This window comes from Schistocerca cancellata, chromosome 10 (assembly GCF_023864275.1).
Source record: "Schistocerca cancellata isolate TAMUIC-IGC-003103 chromosome 10, iqSchCanc2.1, whole genome shotgun sequence".
Taxonomy (NCBI): Eukaryota; Metazoa; Arthropoda; class Insecta; order Orthoptera; family Acrididae; genus Schistocerca; species Schistocerca cancellata.
This window is the reverse complement of record NC_064635.1, coordinates 116592668-116618847: the sequence shown is the minus strand read 5'-3', so window position 1 is coordinate 116618847 and position 26180 is coordinate 116592668. Positions and strand designations below refer to the sequence as shown.

General features: G+C 41.0%; 1 protein-coding gene across 1 annotated transcript in view; it reads right to left on the bottom strand.

The window, feature by feature from the left end:
* Nucleotides 1-26180, bottom strand: part of LOC126106653 (centrosomal protein of 164 kDa) — a 675221-nt gene that overhangs the window by 145250 nt on the left and 503791 nt on the right. The window contains exons 9-10 of the mRNA XM_049913016.1: nt 16024-16132; nt 7128-8468 (exon numbers count right to left, since the gene is read on the bottom strand). Coding sequence (XP_049768973.1) covers nt 7128-8468; nt 16024-16132 — 1450 coding nt within the window. The remainder of the gene's footprint in view (nt 1-7127; nt 8469-16023; nt 16133-26180) is intronic.

Sequence of the window (26180 nt, the reverse complement as noted above, 5' to 3'; positions counted from 1 at the left end):
AGAGCTCATTGCACAACGAAGCTTCCCAGTGAGTGTCCTCTCCAATGATGAGGCTGCACCCTCACTTGAGGGTGTGAGGAATGTTCACAACCTCCACACGTGGGTGGAAGTGGAGCCACATGCTACATGTACACATGCCTCACAATGCAAATTTACTCTTAATGTGTGGACTACATTCGCTGGAGACTGTTTAGTTGGACCATACATTGTTCTGAATCAACTCGATGATAGCACGTATCTCGTATTTCTGCGAGAGGTTCTGCTGGACATGCTGAATGACGTTCCCACGCCTGTTTGATGCCACATTCAATTTCAGTACAACAGAGCCCAGCACATATCAGCAGACAACGTTTCTCGGCCACTGGATTGGTCACAGAGGGCCAATCGCATGGCCACCACAATCACACAATATGGCCCCAATTGATTTTTTCCTGTGGGGGTATTTGAAAGGTGCTGTGTATGAAACACCTTTTACATGCCAGAGGACCTAGCGGGCAGCATGGATGTGGCAGCAGGATGTCTCTGAGAGACATCAGGAATCTTTGAGAGACTGCAGCACCATTCAACGCAGCAGCAATTTCAGGTGCATCTCGATGCATCTTGACAAAACTTTGAGCATCTCCTGTAGTGGGTATCCATTTGTAGCATGTGACTATATAGCTGCAATACCATTTAGTACCCCTGGATAGCCTTTGCAATTCCCGGTTCCTATGTGGTTACTGATTCTTGCTATATGCCTGATATGCTGTATCAGTTTGTAAGTATTTTTTTTAATTACCTTGTATATTGTATTTGTAATGACAACAAAATAAAAAATAATATTCAAGACAGAAATGTACAAAACAAATCATTTATTCATTGTTAAGCAAAAAATCAGATGGTGCTACTGTTAAGACTGAATATATAAGTAGGATCTATTTCAATGAGAAAAAATGAGGTTCAGAAAACAAATACATTGACAGGAAAAAAACTGCAACACCAAAGAGTGTGCATCATAAACAAAAGTTCAGAATTTCAAAGAGTTTATTCAAGTTGACACTGTCAAAAGCTTTCTCCAAATCCTTTCCTTAAGCTATCTTCTAAGATAATTCATATGGTCAGTACTGCAAGCATGTTCCTTTAGTTCTCCAAAATCCAAACTGATCTTCCCCAAAGTCAGTTTCTACCAATTTTTTCCATTATTCTGTAAATAATTCGTGTTATTACTTTGCAATGATGACTTACTAAACTGATAGTTCAGTAATTTTCATGCCTGGCAGCACCTGCTGTCTTTGGAAGTGTCGTTATTACATTCTACTTGAAGTCTGAGGGTATTTTGCATGTCTCCTATGTCTTGCATACCAGGTGGAACAGTTTTGCTAAGACTGGCTGTCCCAAGGATATCAGAAGTCCTGAGGGAACGTCATCTACTCCAGGAGCCTTGTTTCATCCTATGTCTCTCAGTACTCTGTCAAGTTCTTCCCTCAGAATCATACGTCATACCTTCTATCTCATCTTCATCTACATCCTCTTCTCTCTCTATAATATCGCCTTCAAGTGCATATGCCTTGCATAGCCCTTTCATACACCAATTCAGCCTTTCAGCTTTCTCTGCTTTGCTTAGTATTAGTTTTCCATCTGAGTTCTTGGTATTCATACAACTGCTTTCCTTTTCTCCGAAAAGCTCTTTAATTTCACTATAGGTAGTAGCTATCTTTCCCCAAGTTATATATGCTTCTATGTCCTTACATTTGTTCTCCAGTCATTCCTGTCAATCTCATTTTTTAGAAATTTTTATTTCCTTTTGCTTGCTTCATTTGTTTCATTTTTATTATCTACTATACTGTATAAATGTACTATTTTTACAAAGATGAGTGTAAAATTGCAGTTTTTCCTTTGCCATACAAATCTATATGGGAAAGCACATTATTTTTGTAATAGTAATCACTTTTGTTTGCTCAGATAACCCTAACTTAGCTACATATTATAAATGGTGTGTGAATTTCTTACACTCATAATAAATAATGTGAAGGACAAGCTCATCAAACATAAGAATTCAATTAATTAACAGAAGATGTGGTCACTGATGGGCACTTTCAGTTAATTACTGAATGATGATATGTTGTTTTGTTTTATATTTCTGATTGACTGTTGGAAACCTGGAAACATCACAGCTTCACTTTGCAGGTTTGTGAGTCAAATTTTTAGTGAAAAACAACATTGCCATTGTGTACTGATCTGGAACAACAAGATTAAAAATATATGTACCAATATTTAATTATAAGTGTACCAAATACTGTGGGAAGAAAACAGTTCAAGAGATATATTGCACCATATTACTGACGTGGAATAGAAATCAACTATTACTCAATTTATGTAAATGCCAGTTTCTCATCTTTCAAAGTGCAAGGAAATATGGTTCTTATCCTTATTTAAATTATGCGGTGTGCACTACCTGATAGGAAGTATCTGGACACCCCTACATAATGCAGAATTGACCATTAGATGTCATAAGAGGCAGACTCAGCACTATGAAAGGAGGCAGGCAGTATTGTGTAGTCAGTAAGGACGCAGTGACAGCAGAATGGGTCAGTCAGGACTGCTCAGTGGCTTCGAATGTGGACTACTCATTGGCTGTCATCTGAGTAATAAATGCATCATGGACATCTAAACCTTTCAATTGCCACACATGTCAACTGTTGGTGATGTGATTGTGAAGTCAAAATGAGGAAGAACTACCATAGCTAAACTAAGACAGGCAGACCTAATGTAATGACAGACAGGGACCATCAAGCACTGCAGAGGGTGGCTGTAAAAATTTAGTTCGCCACATAGAATATATTTCAGAATTAAATTCAGTTATCAGCTGCACAATTATTTTTATTTCACTTTACCAGTTCCAATAGATTAATCTGTCATTTTGCTTTAGCGGATGTCAATATCTTCTTCCGAAGAAACATAATGCCACAAGATGTCCAAAAATGTACATATTCTACATGATAATTATAAACGCAGATTGACAGATTGATTATTTACAGTAAATGAATCATATTTACATAAATAGCCAAAAAATTAATTGTGCAATTGATGACTAACTTTGATTCTGAAATACACTCATGGAAAAAAATCACAACACCATGAAGGAGTTGTACGAGATAAATGAAAGTAGGAAGACACGGTTTAATGTCTGAAAGATGATATCTATTGGAACCTGGTGCCAGTCGGATAAGAGCAGCGTTAGTGGCATCATTATGAGGATGCTAATCAGGCTGCCTTTAAATATACACTGTAGTGGTAACGAGCATTTGTTACCTTTAAGATTGGACATTGCGTGTCGATGTTAGTGGAGCATGTCTTTAAGACGACGACGATGCCATTATCGACAGCTCACTGAGTTTCAGAGAGATTGTGTAATAGGGCTACGAGAAGCAGAATGTTTCTTCTGCAATATTTTCATACAGACTTGGCAGGAATGTAGCCACTGTTTGCGACTGCTGGCAGCAGCAGTCACAGGTATGTACGGTCACAAGAAGACCAAGCTCTGGATGGCCACGTGGCACGACCGAGAGGGAAGACTGTCATGTTCGGCATATGGCTGTGGCACGTCTGTCTCTGCAGCAGCAATCTGAGCAGCAGTTGGCACCACAGTGACACAATGAACTGTTACAAATTTGTTACCTCAAGGACAGCTCTGAGCCAGACACCCTGTAACACGCATTCCACTGACCCAAAACTACGACAGTTTGTGGATTCAGTGGTTAGGCGGGAGCTCATTGGAGGGCAGGAGGAGGTCTGTCCTGTTATCTGATGAAAGCCAGTTCTGCCTCATTACCACTGATGGCCATCTATTGGTTAGGAAGAGGGTGGGTGACCACCTGCAACCAACCTGTCTGCGTGATAGACGGATGGACTTACACCTGGAGTTACGGTCTGGGGTGTGATTTTGTATGACAGCAGGAGCACCTCCACGGCTGTCCCACGCACCCTGACTGAAAATTTATACATCAAGCTGGTGATTCAACCTGTTTTGCTACCACTTGTGAACAGCATTCCAGGGGGTGTTCTCCGACACGATAACACTCGCCCACATACTGCTGTCGGAACCCAGTATCCGCTACACAGTGTCGACACAATGCCTCGGCCTGCTCGATCGACACGTCTGTCTCTGACAGAGCACACGTGGGGCACCGTCAGACGACAACTCCAGTGTCATTCACAAATAGGATTAACTGTCCCTTTACTGATCGATGAAATGCAACAGGTGAACTCCATCCCACAAACTGACATCCAGCACCTGTATGACACAATGCATGCACAATGCATCCTTGTCTCGCCCTTACATTAACCGGTGGTCTTGCAACACTAACCACTTAAAATGTTACATAGAGAGACATATTCCCAAAAATTTTGTTGCTCTATATTATCTTTTACTTGGAGTTGTGATTTTTTTCCATTAGTGTATACACAACATAAACACTACAAAACTATTGTTCAACCAACATTTGAATATTTGTTGTCAGTCTGAGACCTACACCAAACAGGATGGATACAGGAAATAGAGAAGATGCAAAGATCATCATGATTTGTTACAGGTTCAGCTAGAAAGCATCACAAGAGATAGTTAGCCAACTCCAGTGGCAGAAGTTGCATGGGAGGTAGTCTGCATTACAGTATTGTTTACTGTTAAGTCCTGAGAGTGTACGTTCCTAGAAGAGTAAATCAATACATTGCTTCCTCCCATGCACATACTGCGAAAAGACCGCAAATGTAAAATTACAAAGGTTCAAGCTCACAGGGAGGCCTACCAGCTACTGTTCTTCCCAGGAACTATTTCCAACTAGAGCAGGAAAGGTGAGAAAGTACCCTCTGTGAGACACTGTAAGGTAGCTTGTGGAGTACAGATATAGATGCAGATGTAGATGTACACAAGTGGCTATATCAGCAATACTGACATTTTGCCCGGTGAGAAATTCTGCCTTGAAATTTTGTAATTTTCCTAAGAGATTTTGCCTTTCGATACAATTAAGGACAAACTTTAGCATACAGCTAATACACATACTACACTTTTCTTTCACTAATCAATCTAGAGCTCTCTTTGTGGCTCTCACGTATTGTACATAGCAGTATACAAACCACTCATGCAGCAGTATACCAGAAGTTGTATCGGCCTAAATCTGATGATCATCTAGGCTGAAACATGTCACAGTACATTGTGCAGTCTACATGGAAATTGAACTAAAAGTGTTCAACACAGCTGTGAACTCTAATTGGATTTTATACCTGCTCTTTTTTTTCACTTTTTATTATTTTTAAGTACAAGAGGTAGTCACAAATCTTTAATGATCACCTTGAATAAATACAGTTATGTAATCAATTTTTATGTGCAAGTACATGGCTCCAGTCTTGACACACACTGAAATCACCATGTCATAATAACACAGTCACAGCACACAAACAAAGTGGAATGTTGAGAGAATTTTTGTTTTAGAATTGGGGGAGGGGGCAATGTTGCAACAATCCATGCTGAGTTTACAGAAGTGTAAGACAACAGTGCAATATTGTATGACACAGAGGCTTAATTGCACAGATACTTCCACTGTGGCCAAGCAAATCTGAATGACAGAACAAAGAACACCTCTCTGGGAAGAACTGGAAATAGTGACTGTCTGTATGTCTCTGTAAAACCCCTAATTTCTCATTCTCTACCTCTGTGGTCCTTATGCAAAATGTACAATAGAACCAGTAGAAGCATTTGTCACTCAGTTCCAAAAGCCAGTTCTCTACATTTTCTCAGTGGTGTTTCATAAAAAGACTGTCATCTTCTCTCCAACTGAGTCCATGAAGCATCTGTGTAATACTCGCATGTTGACTCAACTTACTGGTAACAAATCTCAATTTCTTCAGTGTCTTCCTTTAAACTGACCTAGTGGGGACCCCAAACTCTTGAACAGTACTCAAGGATGAGTGACACTAGCATTCTACAAGTAGTTTTCTTCACAGATGTGCTACACTTTTCTAAAAATGACCCAATAAACAAGCCTGCCATTCACCTTCCCTATTACCGACCATACCTGCTTTGTATCATTATGCTTAGATATTTAATCAATGTCACAGTGTCCAGCAGGATACTAATAATTAATGAATTCAAGAAATTAGATGATTATTTTTCCTACTCATCTGCTGTAACTTATGTTTTTCTACATTCAGAGAAAGCTGCCATTCTTTACACCAAATAGAAATTCTATCAAAGTCATCCTGTATCCTCCTATAGTTACTGAGAAAACAGTTGCACATCACTGCTCACACTATCTGTCAGATCATTTATTTATACAGGGAACAAGAGCAGTCCTATCACACTACCTGATGATGCCTTCATCTCTGATGAATACTCACCATTGAGAACAAGATAATGAGTTCTATTACTTAACAAGTCTTTGGGCCACTCACATATCTGGGAACCTATTCTGTAGTCCAAAATACTTTTTATTGATTGTGTTCCACAGCTTTAATAAATCACAGAAATGACATATTGTTACACCTGATACTCTGTATAATTTATTTTGAATTGTATGATGTGTTTCAGCCAAAGCCAATTTTCCATTAGAAATTATTCTTAATAGCAGGTATTACATTTATATATTACAAAAGAAATGTCAAAATACCATATTCATAAATAATATTTTTTGTTATGCAGTGGGGCACTGTGTCAAACGCTTTCTGGAAATCAAAGAATATGGAATCTACCTGTTGCCCTTCATCCATGATTTGCAGGATATCTTGTGAAAAGAAAGCAAACAGAGTTTCACATAAACGATGCTTTCTGAATTCATGCTTATTTGTGGATAGAAGCTTTTCTGCCAGAAGAAAATTTATTATGTTATAACTATAGCAAAAAAAAAAAAAAAAAAAAAAAAAAAAAAAAAAAAAAAAAAAAAAAAAAAAACCAGAGAGAGAGAGAGAAGAAAGAAAGAAAGAAAAAAAGCAACTAGATACAGACCCGAAGCGAGATGGCCAGTGTTATTTTGCAGGTACGACAGATGTGAGATGTCACATAATTCAAACTTTTATGTCTACACGAATCAAATGTAAATGAGAACAGGAACGCTGTGTATTGAAAACAAAGAAAGAATGAAGGTAATGAGCCTCACCTGCTCCTTCGCTGTGCACTGCCCTGACAGGACTGGCCGCAGCTTTTCCATCCACCGGCAGAGACCTGGCACCCGGTACCGGCTCGTCCCTCTCCTCGCGGCTCGACTCGTCACTCTGGGCCGTCACCTCGGAGGCTTCGCTCTGCGTAGTCCTCTCGCTCAGTGCTGCTGCTGGATCTCCCTTCCCTGCTTCCTTCCCACCAGCATCCTGTGCTGTGGCAGGTATTTCTGGAGCTGCCTCGTCTGCTTCTTCACTTCGTATAACTCGTTCACTTGCACTGACACCTTCACTACTTTTCGTAAGTGGGTCACTCTTCGAGAGACCTTCACTTTTTGTACCTATGTCACTCCGCGTGAGAGGGTCGCTCTTGGAGATGCCGTCGCTCCTGGAGACGCCTTCGCCCTTTGCCGCCGCCTCAACTTTCGAAGCGTCACACTTCTCTCCGACGGGTGTGTCCCGTTTCACAGCTTCGTCTTCCTGCGCCACCGTTTCCCTGGCACTCACCATGTCTTCACTTTCTGTCACAGTGTCACTCTGTACGAGTATGCGGCGTAAAATAATTTTATGTTTCGGCACGGGTGGAGCTCTGTCACGTTCCGCACTAGATTCGCCGGCACCGTCGGACACGTCATTATCGCCTGCCCCGTCATTGACGATGACGTGTGCTGCCTCGTCCTCTTCACTTCGGCCCGTCTCGTCTGTGTGCACTGCTCCTTTGGGTTCAGAAACATCTACCTCCTCAGATGACACCTTACTTTGTACTTTTTGTTCCTCTTTCAAACCATTTTCCTTCCCTTTACTTCCTGTACTGTGCTCCTTTGAATCCGTTTCTCCACTTCGATTGGCTTCTTTTCCACTTACATATTCTGCCTGTTCTTCATCCTCATCCTCATCTTCCTCTTCTTCTTCCACCTCCTCCTCTTCCTCCTCCTCTACTTCTTCCATTTCCTCCACCTGTTGTTCTTCCTTGACCACAGCTGCTCCATGACCCTCAGTGTCTTCATTAGCTACATTGTCCTTTATATTGTTTTCAGGTGTCTGGTCATATATCACAGTTGACTGTACAACACTCACTTCTGCCATCCACGTCACTGGACGTTCTCCGTCCCTTTCACTACCGCTAGCATCAGTTTCTCGAACGGGGACTTCGCGTCCATCACAAGTCTCTGAAACCATTACAGGTTCACCAGATATAGATTCCGATGCGTGTTCCACTCGTTCAACCTGTGTTTCCAATTTACACTCGTTGTCTATGGGGCACAAATCCTCATTTATAGATATGTCTTCCTTCTCTTCATCCCTACATTCTGCGGATGAATGTCGAACATCTGGAATAGAAACTGAAGGAGCAAATATTGCCAGTCAGTGTACAGATTATGCAGGAATATCAAACAATGGAAAAATCTATGATGCAATGATAACACTATGGAAAGGACAGACTGCTACTCATCACATAGAGGAGTTGTTGAATGGCAAGACATGCACATTTAATAAAGACTGCTATAAATTATTTAGCTGCCAGACAAAGTCCTTTGTCAGATGCAGACAAAATAAATGTGTTTCAACTACATCTGACAAAGGACTTAGTCCAACTGCTAAATAACTTCTAGAAGTCTTTATTCACTGTGTCTCTCTGCCACTCAGTGTAGTAAGTAGCAATCTCTCCCTTTCATACAGTATCATAAATATTATATTTATTCAGAATACAAAAATTCAGCTGTGCTGAGAAACACAAATCAAGCCAAAATGTTCAGATGGATTCTGAAAGCCTCTGCACAACTACTGTGAAGTATTTCTGTCAAGTAGTATGGCAGGTTTGCAGTAACAACTATTTTCTTTACACATGTAGGTTTATGTATTACATTCACTCATGCTAAGAGTTCATCCATTCATGCTAAGATAAGTGTTTCACACACATGCATTGGCTCTTGTTAATGCCAATAGCAGGTGTTTATGGGCATAGACTTAACATTACAATTAATTGAGAATATCAGAGTAGCTACTCACAATGTTTTGAATGGCATAACATTCTAAATGGAAAGTGGAGACCAATAAAAAAGTCACATCAAAACTTTTCAGTCTGATGAAATTTGAGAGGACATTGTCTCTATGAGGTTTTTACCAGAGTGCCAATACATGGTACTAAGTGCGGGACATAAAATAAAATACGAGGACTACTTTCTTTTAATCCTTCAAAAATGCTACACATTAAAAGATATCTGAATGTCAGAAAGGATTCTGTGATGGTGCTTTGTAGGTCTTTTGACTATTTCTCAACATAATCATCTTGTTTTTATTGTCTGCCTATGTGCAGTGCAGCATGCAGCACCTTACGCTTTCATTTATTCTTAAAGTTTTTAGGGGTATTGCCACTACTGGTGTTTTATTGACACTGAGTCTCATTTTTATTAGTTATAGATTGTAGTGCTACTGGTGATGGCTTGCATCACATACAGTGCAGTAGTCATGTAGTTTGCGTTATTTTTGTTGATGTTTCCTTGCAGTTTCTCAATTAGTCTCTGAGTACTTGGGTTAGTTATTTCCTTCATGTTATTTTATATAGTTCAGTGTAGTGCAAAACTGACAGGAACTTTGCTTGCCACATGCAGACACTAGGAGAACTGACCGCTGTCCAGAAACAATGAGGTATTGAATTGGCCACGGCTGACAGCCTTCATATTGCTGCCAAGGGCAGATATGAGGTACTGTCCATCATTCACAGCACATTTGAGTCAGCACGGGATGCATCAACTACCAGGTCTGTTACAAATTTTACTGCTAACTCTGGACTAGCACAGAGGGTAAATATGCTGGTTATCAAAAGCTCTATCTTAGGGGAAAAGGGTGGAGTGATTATAAAGGGGTTCTGTCTGCGGCTACTGAATTCATTGAGTACAACCAGATGCAAATTACAGCTCATGCCGGTATTAATGACACTTCCTGCCTGAGTCATCAAGCCATTCTCAATTTCTTTAAACAGATGACAGAATTTCTGAAGACCGCCACCCTCGCACACGGAATGGAAGCACAACTCACAATTTGAGCATCATTCCCAGAAGCTGTTGCAGTCCAATGGTTTAGAAGTGTGCGGAGGGCTTAAACCGGAGGCTCAAACTACTCTGTGATGCTCTCAGATGAGGATTTATTGACCTCTTCTATCAGATGGAGAATCATAGCCTTCCCCCCCCCCCCCCTCCTCCCAATTAAAAAGGTCTGTAGTGCACTACAGAAAGGAAGCAGCTATTTGGTAACAGAGTACATGTGGCATTCACAAGGTTGATTTTTAGATTAACTGAACTCCTCTATAAGATCAGTCTCGGAAGAGAACATTTATCCTTCCAGATGGAGCACAAGAAAACAATGTGGCATTAGTAAACTGCAATAGCATCCTTGACAAGGTGCCAGAATTAGCCTTGCTTGTCAAGGGAAAGGAATACAAGGGTAAGGAACACAACAGAAGATGAATGGGTAGCTTTCAGAGATGAAATAATGAAAGATGCACATGATTAAATAGTCAAAAAAACAAAGCCCAGTAGAAATTGGATAATGCATGAGATAATGAATGTAAAATATAAAAATGCAGCAAATGAAACAGATGAAAGACAGTACAGATGTCTAAAAAAACGAGACTGAAAAAGTACACAATTGCTATACAGTAATGGCTAGAGCACAAATGCAAGGCTGTAGAAGCATGTGTAGCTAGGGGAAAGATACATGCTGCCCATAAGAAAATTAAAGAGACCATTGGAGAAGAGAGGAAGCTGTATGAATACTAAGAATTCAGCAGCCAAGCCAGTATTAACCAAAGGAGGAAAAGATGATGTATATTAGAAGCGCTGTATAAGGTAAATGAACTAGGTGGCAGTATTATACGAACAGAAGAGGAAGTTGATGAAGATAGTTGGGAAACATGATGCTGCAAGAGGAATTCAATGGAATACTGAAAGACCTAACTGAAAACAAGGTCTCCGCAATATATGACATTTCCTAAAAATTATTGAGACCTTGTGGGAGCAAGCCATGACAAAACTTATTAACTTGGAATGGTGAATACATAAGACAGGAGAAATACCCTTACACTTCAATAATTCCAATGCCAAAGACAGCACTTACTGACAGGTGTGAAGATTACTGAACTATTATTTAATAAGTCATGGTTGCAAAATACTGCCATAAATTATTTGCAGAAGAATGGAAGAGCTGATAGAAGACAACTTTATGGAAGATCAATTTGTGCTCTGGAGAAATGTATTTCAGAAGATAGGTCAAAGGAAGAGAAACTTTCTTCTATAGCATTTTTACACACAGAAAAATCCCTTGACAATGTTGAGTGGAATACTCTCTTAGAAATTCTGAAGTTAGCAGGGGTAAAATATGGGGAGTGAAGACTATTTACGACTTGTACAGCAACCAGAAGGGAATTCTAAGAGTCAAAGGAGTGTGATAGGGAAGCAGTGGTTGAGAAGGGAATGAGATAGGGTTGTAGCCCATTGCTGGTGTTTTTCAATGTGTACACTGAGCAAGCAGTAAAGGAAGCCAAATAAAAATTAGGAGTAGGAATTAAATTTCACAGAGAAGAAATAAACACTTTTGGATTTAGTAATAATATTGTAATTCAGTTAGAGATAGTAAAAGAGTAGGAAGAGCAGTTGAATGGAATGGATAATGTCTCAAAAAGATATTATAGGATGAACATCAACAAAAGTAAAACAGGGATAATGGCACGTAATTGAAGTAAATCACAGGATGCAGAAGGAATTAGATCAAGAAAATAGGCACTAAAAGCAGCAACCAAGTTCTGCTTTTTGGGCATCAAAATAACTGATGACGGCAAAAGTAGGTAAGGTATTAGATATAGACTGGCAACAGCGAGAAAAGCATTTGTGAAAAAGATGAATCTGTTAACATCTAATATAAATTAAAGTGTAAGGAAGTCTTGTGAAAATATCTGTGTTGATTGTAGCCTTTTATGGAACTGAAATACGGACAACAAGCAGGTCAGACAAGAAGAGAATAGAAGCTTCGTAAATGTGATGCTACAGAAGAATACTGAACATTAGATGGCTATATTGTATAACTAATGAAGATATATTGGGTCAAATTGTGGAAAAAGGAATTTATACAGGGTGTATACAGGGACAAGGAAAAAAAATTCCCGGATTATTCCCGGATTTCTCCCGGATATCTCATTTACAAAATATGCTTTTTCCCGGGCGACCTACTGTCACTTAGCACAGAAAAAGTTCCCTCGGAACTGTAAAACTTATCAATCCTTTGAATGGTTAACGTTTTATATAATCGCGTAGAACTTCCCGGAAAAAAAAGAAAAGCCAGAGCAGAGAAGTTTTGGAAAGACCTTTGATTTGCAGCAACATATACGCTGCATATTTTCGTATTACGAAAGTATAAATTCGAATTGCACCAAACACAGCTTGTTAGTTTCCGGAGCGTTGCAACCGAGGTTGTGATGTCCTTTAGAAAGCGAGTCATATCTCAAGCCACGAGATCTCGCCAGCCGATGACAGCAGCTATTCAGAGCATAGGGCACGTGTTATAGTCAGCCACTAGCAAGATTACTGGTTACATAGCGCGAACACACAAGAGGAAAAGTTAACGGTTTACATTAATGTACACAGTACCGTATATCTACAAGAAAAGCTAAGCTTTCACGTGTAATATTGGTCTTTTTTTGGTGTGATATACTTTAAGATACATCACACAAATGTGCCAGTAAATTTAAAATTGTGACATAAATGCCTCGGCTCGAAATTCTTGAAGTGGCTGGTCCTCAAACTGTTCAGTTTCGAACGCTCTGTGATTTAGATATCCATCCCACTTTCACACACGTAACATAATTCATCTTGCGTAAAAAGAAATTTACTTTGAAAGTAACGCTTCTCTAACCACCGTTCGCAATACTGTTAGTTATAGGTTCGATTTACCAGTTGCCAGAGAGCGCCAAAAACGAATTATTGTGCGTGTGCAACTGCAGTGGTGTAGGAAGCCCGCATGTTCATGTGTATAAAGCACTAAGAGAGCTTACACTACACCATAAAAGAAACAGGGCATCAGAGGATACTCCAAAAGGCATCAAAATTTCGTGAATCATACTAAAATGCATAATTCGGCTTGAAGTGCACATTGGTTTTTTCCAGATTCACAATGAAGTAGGTCCCATCTGATATTAAGCTTTTCAGTGTGGTTTTTGGGATGTAAATTTTCTTGGAGTACCAGTACTCTACGATCTCATGTTTGGTTCTTTATTATGGCATAATGCCATACATGGCAGAAGATGATAACGTGCACTTGAAATTCACCGAACAGTTGGAAGTACCCAAAATTGTTAAATGAAACACTTCGTTTCAAATAAAATGATCGCCTCAGCGGAATTTCTTTAGCAAACTTGCAAAAATAACTTCATTCTTCTGCAAGGCGATTAATGCTCGACTGCTACTAACTTGGAAAGAAAATAAAATCAGAAACTGAAATTAATAATATATTGTTGCCCTCTGTAATTATGTGAATGCATTTTAATTCACTTGATAGCTCCCGGCCACAGAAATCCGTTTTGTTTTCATTTGACGTGGGAGCTGTACACGAAGAGAAGCAGCGAAATCACTTAACGTAAACACGGGTCACGTGGAGACTAACCCCCTCCCCACTACAACTCAGACAACTCTGTGCAAGCGCGAATCTGGCAGCTAGGGCGCGCGCGAGAAAAATTTTTCTCGTTTGCATCTGGCTGCTTGCTGCTACTACCGATGCAGTTAACTGCCAAACTTCAAGAAGCGGGAAGCGAGAGAAGGTACTGCTTATACGCGAGTCAAATGCGCATGCGCAACAAACCGCTGGCAACTGGTCAAACGAACCTAATGTGAACAGTTGTGACGTCATGCTCATAGCAAGCAGTTTATTGTTACGAAGAATTACAGTCTGCGCCCTACGGCCTTTAACATATTTTTGCTATCTGTAGACGCTTGTGCGTGCACGGTGTTTTGTTGTCGTAAAATGCACATTTCCTTTGCCACTACAGTTTTATTTTTTTCCCTCTCGTTTATATTTTATTGCAGCAGTATCATTCTCCAGTAGCAGGATACAATAAAATTCTTTGCTAGAGAATCAATTCTGCAGTCAAAACTACAAAAATGTAACTGAAAGCTAAAACAATGAAAAATTCCCGGAATGCCGAAAAATTCCCGGGTTTTTCCCGGTTTTCTCCAGGATGAAAAAATTCCCGGGTTTTTCCCGGAATTCCCGGTTGTCCCGGGTCGTATACACCCTGTTATACCAAAAGAAGGGATCAGTTGATAGAACATATCATGACACAGCAAGGAACTGTCAGCTAAATACTGGAAGGAAGTATGTGTGTGTGTGTGGGGGGGGGGGGGGGGGGGGGTGTGTAAAAATTGCACAGCAAGGTCAAGGCTTTACTGCAGTAAGCAGGGTCAAATGTATGTAGGCTGTATTCAGAGATGAAGAGGTCTTCACGGAAGAGACTAGCATGAAAAGCTGCATCAAACTGTTAGTCAGGCTGAAGAAAAGAACAACAACGTTATAGGGGAGGAAATAACACACATGTAGTATGAGGTAAAGAAAGTTGACCTAAACCAGATGTGAGGGAATTCTAGGGCACCATGAGGACAGGGCTCAACAGCAGCTTGCTGAGGAGACAAAATTAATGATACACTGTCATGACAAATACCTCAATTGCCATGATAATTATGAAGAAAAACACTCAATACACATATTGAGTTCAGAAACAACATGTTACCCCTAAACTGTTCTTTGAGTTACTTGTTTATTAACATCACAAACACAATTTAGGCACATGTGCCTTCCATGTGTGAAGTCATTAAAGCAAAGACGTTTTTCGTCCCGGTGAGATCTATTTACGAAATTTCAGTCACCAACTTTCTCTTACGAATGCAAAAATATTTTGTTGAGCCCAACCTACACAGGTAGGAATGATCATCAAAATAAAATAAGAGAAATCAGAACTCGGACAGAAAGGTTTAGGTGTTCGTTTATCCCGCGCGCTGTTCGGGAGCGGAGTGGTAGAGAGATAGTATGATTGTGGTTCGATGAACCCTCTGCCAAGCACTTAAATGTGAATTGCAGAGTAATCATGTAGATGTAGATGTAGATGTAGATAATTCATCATAAACTGTGCTAACACATATTCTTTACTGTTAAGAAAACATCAACATCATATCAGTTTGTATGCACAGATTTAATGTCATATTCATAAAATAAATTAAAGGTAAGCACTTACCTATAGCAGACTGATATGTGGCGCATAGACATATGCATAGACATATGACTTCTTATTCTTTTTTCAAGCAAAAGTAAAAAAATTTACGCATGCAACCACATAGATATCCGAATACACACTCTTGTGGTGGCATCAAGACTGTTTATTGGTTATTGAGAGCAGTTGCTTGGACTAATGGAGGTGGGGAGGGGGTAAGGGAGCATGCATAAGATGGGTATGGGGTAGCAGGGCAATGTGAGGCAGGTCTTTCAACAGACAACTCCCTGGCTGCACAACAAAATGAAAGGAGTTTTCAGGGTAGAGTACAAATAGATATAGAGAGGAGGAGAGTGCGAGAAGGGAGTGAAAAATGAGAGGAAGTTGGAGATGAAGAGAGAGACAAGGACAGGAGAGGGAAGAAGTTGGAGAGAAAGGGAGAAAGGGGGAGAGGTGGGGGGGGGGGGGGGGGAGAGGGCAAGAGAGAGATGGGAAGGGAGGGAGTTAATTTCATATAAATAAGAATAAACAGGTTTTTTCATCATTTGTATGAAAGGCGGATGTAGGATTTCCTTCAAAATTCCTATAGAATTCAATGTAAACATTGCAGCCTCTTCATCACTGCATGTACACCCAGTACCACACACCTGTAACTTTCTTCATGGGTGTAGGGCTCTTCTCTACTTTTCTCTCATCCTCCTCTTCTGAATCCCAAGTTTCTTCTTTATTGTTCTCTATTCTCTCTTCTTCATAATCCTGAAATAGCAGCAGGCAGAAAAAAGTAAAGATAAAACAAACCAGATCAGTGATCCAAAACAACATAAATGTATGGTATTTGCAACAATACAGGGTTTGTCACCAAAATCCAACAAATTTAACAGTGTCTTTACACAAAATTTTCATTAGAGAGATATTAAATATCACAAAAAATTATTTTACATGATACATGGAGCACCTATATAGAGCTCTGTCATCCAGTTTACCCCCTTTAGCTCGAATAACTGCCTCTAATCTCTGTCTGAAGTGTGCTCGTGTTCAATGTAATGTATACTACATACCAGTGAACACTGTCCCAATGGTGGTCTTTAATGACATGACAATGGGAAGTCAAGATTTGTTGGTGATCTTTTCAACTGCACTCCATATGTAGTAATCCGGGAGTTAGATCAGGGCTGTTGGGATACCAAAATTCCTTAGACCAAAACATACCTAAACTGGCTAATATCCAATTTTATACCAAATAGCTGGACACAGTATGTAGAGCATGAACACCAGTATGAAATTTTATTCTGACAACAGGAACACCCTCTGGCTTGAGTGCAAGCCAGTGGCCATTTCTCCAGATTTTTTTTTCTTTCTTAACCCCCCCCCCCCCTGTAAAAACCAGCACATAAAAAAAAACTACCCATGGCATCGATTTTCAATAAATACAGAAGCAAACTGCAGTCACTGACTGGCTCTGTCCTAGCAGTCTTGGAGAGCATTTGTCTTACTTTCAGTGTATAGGACTTGTATTGAATATCCTCCTTGGCAGTTCTACACATAATCAGTTCACTTAGATTGATAATCTTCAACAATGATCTCAAAGATTACCTTGAATTCACTAAAATAAATGCTTGAGCTCTTTTGATGACTTCATGGGTCCTTATGATGAAGTTTTTCGAGCGAGTTTTGGTATATTAGAATTTTTTTTTAGACTGTTCTGAAGCTTCAGGTATATAAGGAAATGAATTACAGCTGCTGATGAGCAAGAAAGCCCTCAATCATCGTGGCTATTTTATCATGCTTTGCTCTTTGTTTCAACATCACGGCCATATTGAGTTCACATCCGTTTACTAAATTCAACTGGCAGTGTTGACATCAACAACAATCTCTGGAGGGAGGGACAATGTGGTGGGAAATGCAAATTTGTGCAGATTTTGTTGTTCATGCGGTATATGAATATGATCACTGGATGATATGTAAATCAATGATATGTTCAATAAATGACATTCACAATAATGATCATGATGTGAAACAAGCTTTGTTGTGCTAGTACGGGAGGCACTCTGCCTCACTTGCAAATGATGTCAGTGGTTTTCTCATTTAAGTGCACAGGAAACAGCGTATACAGCAGTTGCAAATAATTTTTGTAATGAAAACTTTTTTCAGACAGTGTTTTCATAAAACAAAGAAAAGTCTGCTAATTTTTCAACATGCAGTGGCACAAAACACTTGTCTTCAGAGCTCTCGTGCCTGTAACCGATTTTCTGCATATAGTGACAACTTACATAAGACATAAATGAAATGCAGTTTCTCTGGCAAAAATCAAGTGCGTCATGGAAAATCTCATTGTTCATATCCCTTACCAGTTTGTCACCAAACTGTGACTAACTTATTCTGTTCCTTGCACAAATAAATGAATTAACATAGCCTATATTGACAAACAAAGGCATTAGACAAGGATGTAGTGTATCACCCAAGCATCTGAACAATGCAACACAAGAATGGAAAGCCAGAACAGACTCAAGTATTTCAATAGGCAGGCACACTATCTTAATTTGTCTCTTATATGCTGTTGATGTCACTCTTTTTGTTAACAAACAGTTCATTACTAGAATGTGGAAACAGATATGAATTAAATTTGACAAGATAATGTTTGTGATCAGTGAAAAACATAAGACAGAACAATGCAGTCAGCAGAAATGATACACAGTGCAGCAGAATCGACTAAGCAGTTTCTATCGATTACTGCTGGGGCTGTGGTGGGGGTAGGCAGCTGCATGTGGTCTGCCTTTGTTCAGTCATTGACCCCATTTCAGTAGCCAACATGGTCTGGACCAATGTACATCGTGGTTTTGCCGTTCGCACTTATTATGAAAACAACAGATCTGTGATTGCTACACAAGCTTCTCAGTGACAGTTCAACTTTCCACACAACAATACCATTCCTAATGCAAACACAATTTGGTCCTGGGTTCGGCATTTGGAGGAAACTGGTAGCACATTAAGAATAGATACACATGGTTGACGCAGATCCATCACAATGCCAGTAAATGTGCAGCAGGTGAGAACAGCAGTTCAACAATTGCCGCAACATTCTGCTTGACGACATGCTGTTGCATTGGGGATTTCAGACTGCAGTTTGAGAAGGATTTTGCAATGTGATTTGAAGTTCCATCCTTTCAAAATAATCAATGCCCAGCAGACTATGCCAACCGTCAAAATGCAACTTTCTTCAGTAGTGACGAGACACATTTTCACATTGGCAGGTGCATGAATAAGTGAAATTTTCACTAATGGGCTGAAAATAACCCCCAAATTATTCATAAAAGACCGCAACATTCCCTTAAAGTAACAGTGTGGTGTGTCATATCACAATTTGTTATGGTAGGCCCTTACTTTTTTGAGGAGGAAGGAGTGACCATGACAGTGAATTCCACACGTTATGTTTCAATGTTGCAAAATTTTCTGCACCCCAGAATGGATGAGATTGTTGAAGAACATGGACTGGGGGACTTGTGGTTCCAACTAGATGGAGCTACTGCTCACACAGCTCAAATTTCACTTGATGTTTTGAGAGAACTGTTTCTTGGATGCTTAGTCTCTTTGAGGGATGATGTCGGTCACCATATTTGAGCATTTTGGGGGTATCTGAAGGAAAATGTTTTCAAAAGCTGCCCTCACACTCTACCAAAGTTAAAAGAGTGGATTATTGATGAAGTGAATGTCATACCCTGCAATATGTGTGCAAGAGCTGTTCGAAACTTCAGGGATCGTCTACAACAATGTATTGATGCTAACAGCTGCCATCTTGAGGACATTATTTTGAAAACTAAATGAATGTAAAATGGTATATTGTATTAATTTAGAAAATAAAAACATTTTTCCTCTATACATCCAGATTTACTTTTTATTGCTCCTTAAAACTACTTAGTCGGTTCTGCCACACCCGGTATTTCTGAAAGCAGTGAAAAGATGTAATAGATCAGACAGAATTAGAAAGGATTATACCAGCAATGAACTTAACATTCATTGATAAAGTCAATAAAAACTCAACAAAATGTAGTAAACACATTAACAGGATGAACAGATAAAGATTAGCTCTCAAAATATTCAGATGTAAGTGTAAAGGGAGAAGTCATTGAAAACCAAGAAGAAGATGTGTATCACAAAAAACAAATGACTAATAACACACACATAAATGAAGAAGACAAAGAAGATGCACAATCAGCAGTCTTAACTGAAAATGGATTTAAACATTACAAAATTACATGTAAGACATTAATATGAGAGATCACTGTCAAAATGAGTAAAAATGTGTGGAATTTACTGAATAGTATTTTGAAATGCCTATTGTCACATAATAATAAAATTTTGTACTGCTCCAAACAAGTATTTAGATATGCTAAATTTTTCCTTTTACATAAACCACTTAATGAGACTGTCAACACAAATATTAAATATCAAGTTTGTTGACATTGTCAGTGAAGATATAAGCAATCTGTTGTAAATTTTATTTAGTTATGACAGGGATTTAAAACCCATGAAGTCAAGGTTGCACATGAAATCATCTTAATTTTGATGGATTACTAGTTTTGGCTAATGATCTAGCCATCTTCAGATCATAAAACATTCTTGTTTAATGTTAGTGCCAGTACAGCTACACATATTGTTAAAACTTTTCTTAAAATGACTTAAATTTGAATGACATAACACCTTCGTTTTATGACCATTGTTCAATTACACTGGCCACAAACAATGAAAAGCTGTTTTTCACTATGTTACATATGGATGTTGTCATTTTAAGAAAGGTTTTAATGATGTGTGAAGCCAACACTAATCAAGGATGTTTTACGATCTGAAGATGGCTAGAATGTTAGCCAAAACCAGTAATCCATCCAAATAAAGAAAATTTCATGTGTGATCTTGACTATAAGGGTTTTCAATCCCTAAATTAAAAGAAGAAATACTAATAACAATAATAAATTTTTTTGCAGATGTAATCAGTAGAAAAACATTTTTTTACGTTGCACCGCAATTTAGAATTTCATTTCTGAAGAGTGTTAAGAACAAAATGAATTATAATTTTGGAGAAAAAAATCACATAAAAAAGTAAGGTACACCACAATGGAAAATTCAAGATGGAATGTAACAATATTGTGAAAAGGAAAGTTGATACTCACCATATAGTGGAGATGCTGAGTTGCAGATAGACACAACGAAAAGACTGTCACAAAAATAGCTTTTGGCCAGTAAGGCCTTCGTAAAAATCAGGCGACAAACACGCACACACAAACTCAAGCAAATGCAACTCACATTCACATGACTGCAGTCTCAGGCAACTGAGGCCAAGCTGCGAGCAGCAGCACCAGTGTATGATAGGAGTGGCGATGGGTGGGGGCAACGAGGAGGCTGAGGTAGGGAGGTGGAGGGATAGTAGGGTAGGGGTGGCAGACAGTGATGTACTGTTGAGAAGCACAGGAACAAAGTGGAAAGAGGGTAGGGCAACTACATGCAGTCAAGAGGTTAGACGAAGGGCAGCAGAGAGGTGGGGAGGGGGTTGGGGTTGGATAGCAGAAAAGGAGAGAAGTAAAAAGACTGGGTGTAATGGAGGAATGAGGGCTGTGTAGTGTCAGAATGGGAACAGAGGAAGGGCTGGATGGGAGAGGACAATGACTAATGAAGGTTACGAGAACATAGGATATATTGCAAGGAAAGTTCCCACCTTTGCAGTTCAGAAAAGCTGCTGTTGGAAGTTGTCATTGAAATGAAGGATGCCGGCCGAAGTGGCCGTGCGGTTAAAGGCGCTGCAGTCTGGAACCGCAAGACCGCTACGGTCGCAGGTTCGAATCCTGCCTTGGGCATGGATGTTTGTGATGTCCTTAGGTTAGTTAGGTTTAACTAGTTCTAAGTTCTAGGGGACTAATGACCTCAGCAGTTGAGTCCCATAGTGCTCAGAGCCATTTGAACCATTTGAAATGAAGGATGTCATGTTGACTGGTTTCACAGGTAGCCCTGCCTTTGATGAGATAGATGAGGTTTGTGGCTGAACTGGAGTAGCTGATAGTGGGAGGATATATAGGACAGGTCTTGCATCTAGGCCTATTACAAGGGTATGAGCCATGAGGTAGGGGGTTTGGAGCAGAGGTTGTGTAGGGATGGACAAGTATATTGTGTATATTTGGTGGATGGTGGAATACCACTATGGAAGAGGTGAGAAGGGTAATGGACAGGACATTTCTTATTTGAGGGCACAACGAGAGTTAGTCGAAACCCTGGCAGAGAATGTAATTCAGTTGCTCCAGTCCTGGGTGGTACTGAGTTACAATTGGAATGTTCCTCTGTGGCCAGACAGTGGCACTTTGTGAGGTGGTGGGAGACTGGAAAGATAAGGCATGGAAGATTTGTTTTTGTACAAGGTCGGGAGGATAGTTAAGATTTGTGAAGGTTTCAGTGAGACCCTCAGTATATTTCGAGAGGGACTGCAGATGCGATGACCTTGGCTAGCCAAGATGTATGACAGAGACTTCTTGATATGGAACAGATGGCAGCTGTCAAAGTGGATGTATTGATGGTGGTTAGTAGGTCTGATATGGGCAGAGGTACTGATGTAGCCATCTTAGAGGTACAGGTCAACATCTAGAAAAGTGGCTTGTTGGATTGAGTAGGACCAGGTGAAGCAAATGGGGGAGAAGTTGTTGAAGTTCTGGAGGAGTGCAGATAGAGTGTCCTCACTCTCAATCCAAATCGCAAAGACATCATCAATGAATCTGAACCAGGTGAGGGGTTTAGGATTCTGGGTGTTTAGGAAGGATTCCTCTAGATGGCCCATGAATAGGTTGGCATAGGATGGTCCCATGTGGGTGCCAATAGCCGTACCATGTATTTATTTGTAGGTATGCCTTCAAAGGAGAAGTAATTGTGGGTGAGGATGTAGTTGATCATGGTGACTAGGAAGGAGGTTATTGGTTTGGAATCCATTTGGCATTGGGAAAGGTAGTGTTCAATAGGGGTAAGGCCATGGGCATTAGGGATGTTAGTGTAAAGGAACACGAGCAGGGCATCGTACAGTAAAGGGACAGGAACTGTGGAGAGTTGGTGGAGGAAATGGTTGGTATCTTTTGTATAGGAGAGTGGTTCCAGGTAATAGGCTGAAGGTGTTAGTCTATGAGAGTAGAGATTATCTCAGTGGGGGCACAGTAGCTGGCCACAATGGGGGATCCTGGGTGGTTGGGTTTATGGACTTAGGAAGCATGTAGAAGGTAGGAGTTCAGTGAGTGGTAGGGGTGAGCAGAGAGATGACTCCGGGGTTATGTTTTGGGATGGGCCTAAGGATTTGGGGAGTGACTGGAGATCCTACTGGGTTTCTGGGGTCATGTGGCAAGTTTTGTAGGTGGATGTATCTGACAGCTGGCAGAGCCCTTCTGTCAGATAATCTTTGCAGTTCAAAAAAACAGTGGTGGGGTCTTTATCTGCAGGTAGGATTATAAGGTCAGGATCAGCTTTTTGATGGTGGACTGCGGTTCTTTCTACGGATGTAAGGTTAGTCTGCGTGTTGAGCGATTTGGGGAATGACAGTGAGACAAGGCTTGAGGTTAAGAAATTCTGGAAAGTTAACAGGGGGTGGGGGTGGATCATCCCTTTAACAAGTCCAGCATGATTGAATTTGGGAGTGGGGCAAAAGGTGAGGCATTTGGAAAGGACTGATATTTCACTGGGGCTAAGGATTTTGGAGGAAATGTTCATGACTGTGTTGTGGGTCTGTTTAGGTTCTGGATTCTGTGTGGTGGTAGGAGGGAATTTTGGAGGGTGGGGTAAATGTAGTTGGTCTGCGAGACAGTGTTTGTCAGCTATGAGGGGACATGGAGGAGGTTTGGAGGTTGTTGTAGATGGGGTGGACAGTGGTGCTCCAAGATGGGAGTACGAAGTGAGCTGGGTGGAAAGCTTTTTGAGGTGGCGTTTGGCGTGTTGCACTAGTTCCTGGAGGGCAAGAGTTTCAATGTGTGTTATGGGTTCCAGGAATTTGGGATTGCATAGCAGAATTTTGCAGATGGAGAGAAGGTACTGCAAGGAGGTTTGGGTTGGACTGGTATGGTTTTTCAGAAGTAAGGATTGGTGGAATCTGAACAGGTGGGATCATTATGGAGGGAGGGATGGCAGCTGGAGATGGACAATTTGATGGCAAGGCCTTTTTGGGGGATTCCATGAGCCAAGCAACAACACAGGAACAGTATGTGGGACTGGGTTCTAGGTAGGAGTAAGGAAACTTTTCTGCATTGACGCAGATGGACAGAGCAAGGATCAACGGTGGTGGGAAAAATGCGAAAAATTATGTAAATAAAGAAGAATTACATCCGAAAAAATTGGAAAAACACACAATATACTCTTCCCTCCCTACACAACTCCTGCTCCCAACCTCTTACCTCATGGCTAATACCCCTGTAATAGACATAGATGCAAGACCTGTCCTATACATCCTCCCACCACCACCTATTCTGATCTGGCCACAAATATCACCTATCCTATCAAATGCAGTGCTACCTGTGAAACCAGGCATGTGATCTACAAGCTAAGCTTCAACAACTGAGCTGCATTCTATGTGAGCATAACAACCAACAAGGTGTCTGTCCGCACAAATGGCCACCGACACATTGTGGCCAGGAAACAAGTGGACCACTCTGTTGCTGAGCATGTTGCCAAACATGACATCCTTCATTTTAATAACTGCTTCACAGTCTGTGCCATATGGATCCTTCTCACCAACACCTTTTCTGAAATGCAAAAGGTGGGAACTTTCCCTGCAATATATCCTACATTCCCATAACCTTCATTAGTCACTGTCCTCTCCCATCCAGCCCCTCCTCTGTTCCCATTCTGGCATTACACAGCCCTCGTTACTCCATCACGCTGTCATTTTACTTCTCTCCTTTTCTGCTATCCCACCCCCATACCCCTTCCCGCCTCTCCATCTAACCTCCCGACTGCACATAGCTGCCCTATACCCTCTTTCCACCTTGTCCCTGCGGACTCCCCAACAGTGCGTCACTGTCTGACACCCCAACCCAAATATCCCTCCCCCTCCCCACCCCAGCCTCCTCGTTACACCCACCCAGTTGCCACTCCCATCATGCACTGGTGCTGCTGCTCGCAGTGTGGCCTCAGTTGCCTGTTTCTTTTTGTGCCTGTCTGTCACTCAGTCAGCATCTCCACTACATGGTGAGTAGCAACTTTCTTTTTCACAATATTGTTCTAGGGTACACCACATCCATTCCCATAGCATTTATAATCTTTTTTCACTCACAAACAGTGCAGAGTTGCTTTTTTGTTCTCATTTAACCTTCTTACTAGCTAATGTTAGCTTTGATATGAGGCGAGCAGTAATCAGAAGAGGTAAATAATGCAATATTAAATAAATGAATACCACATGGCTCTCTGTCTAGTGTAGACCTTTCAATCTGATGCAATTTTAGTGGCTCGCAGAGGAGTTCTGCAACTTATTTTATGAGTAGCTTCTTGTGTGGCCTCATGAGGCTGACTGAACTCCCTTCCAGACTTCGGCAACACAGAAAAATAGGAAGGTGTCACCAGGAATTGAACCCAGGGCTTCCAGACCAATAGCTCGCAACGCTATGCGCTAGACTCTAACGGTGATCTTATACAACATTATATTCCTTGGAGAGCACAAATCTACAGGATCCTTGCATACTGTGTCTGATTGAAATTTTGGAAGTTATTTTTTACTTGTTGTTTCAGTCTGGCCTCTGGCTAGCCATTACCATCATTTTCTCAACTTGCAATAGTCTATCAAATAACATATGGGAGTCAGAAGAAAAAGAAAAACAAATCTTTGCCAGCTGGTGATGAGTTGTGGGTTGGCAGGGTCAATTGCTAATCTTGCTTGACTGGCTTGTGTTTTATCAGTGAAGTTAAAAAAATAATCAGAATAATGAACAAAGTGAGCTCTAAGGAACACTGCCAACCTTTCTTTATCAAGCTGAATATAGTGAAATACTGTCTTTCGTAAACCAATACATCTACACACTTTTATGTCAAAACAATTTGAGGGAGTTTGATACTAGAGAGGATATATACACTCCTGGAAATGGAAAAAAGAACACATTGACACTGGTGTGTCAGACCCACCATACTTGCTCCGGACACTGCGAGAGGGCTGTACAAACAATGATCACACGCACGGCACAGCGGACACACCAGGAACCGCGGTGTTGGCCATCGAATGGCGCTAGCTGCGCAGCATTTGTGCACCACCGCCGTCAGTGTCAGCCAGTTTGCCGTGGCATACGGAGCTCCATTGCAGTCTTTAACACTGGTAGCATGCCGCGACAGCGTGGACGTGAACCGTATGTGCAGTTGACGGACTTTGAGCGAGGGCGTATAGTGGGCATGCGGGAGACCGGGTGGACGTACCGCCGAATTGCTCAACACGTGGGGCGTGAGGTCTCCACAGTACATCGATGTTGTCGCCAGTGGCCGGCGGAAGGTACACGTGCCCGTCGACCTGGGACCGGACCGCAGCGACGCACGGATGCACGCCAAGACCGTAGGATGCTACGCAGTGCCGTAGGGGACCGCACCGCCACTTCCCAGCAAATTAGAGACACTGTTGCTCCTGGGGTATCGGTGAGGACCATTCACAACCGTCTCCATGAAGCTGGGCTACGGTCCCGCACACCGTTAGGCCGTCTTCCGCTCACGCCCCAACATCGTGCAGCCCGCCTCCAGTGGTGTCGCGACAGGCGTGAATGGAGGGACGAATGGAGACGTGTCGTCTTCAGCGATGAGAGTCGCTTCTGCCTTGGTG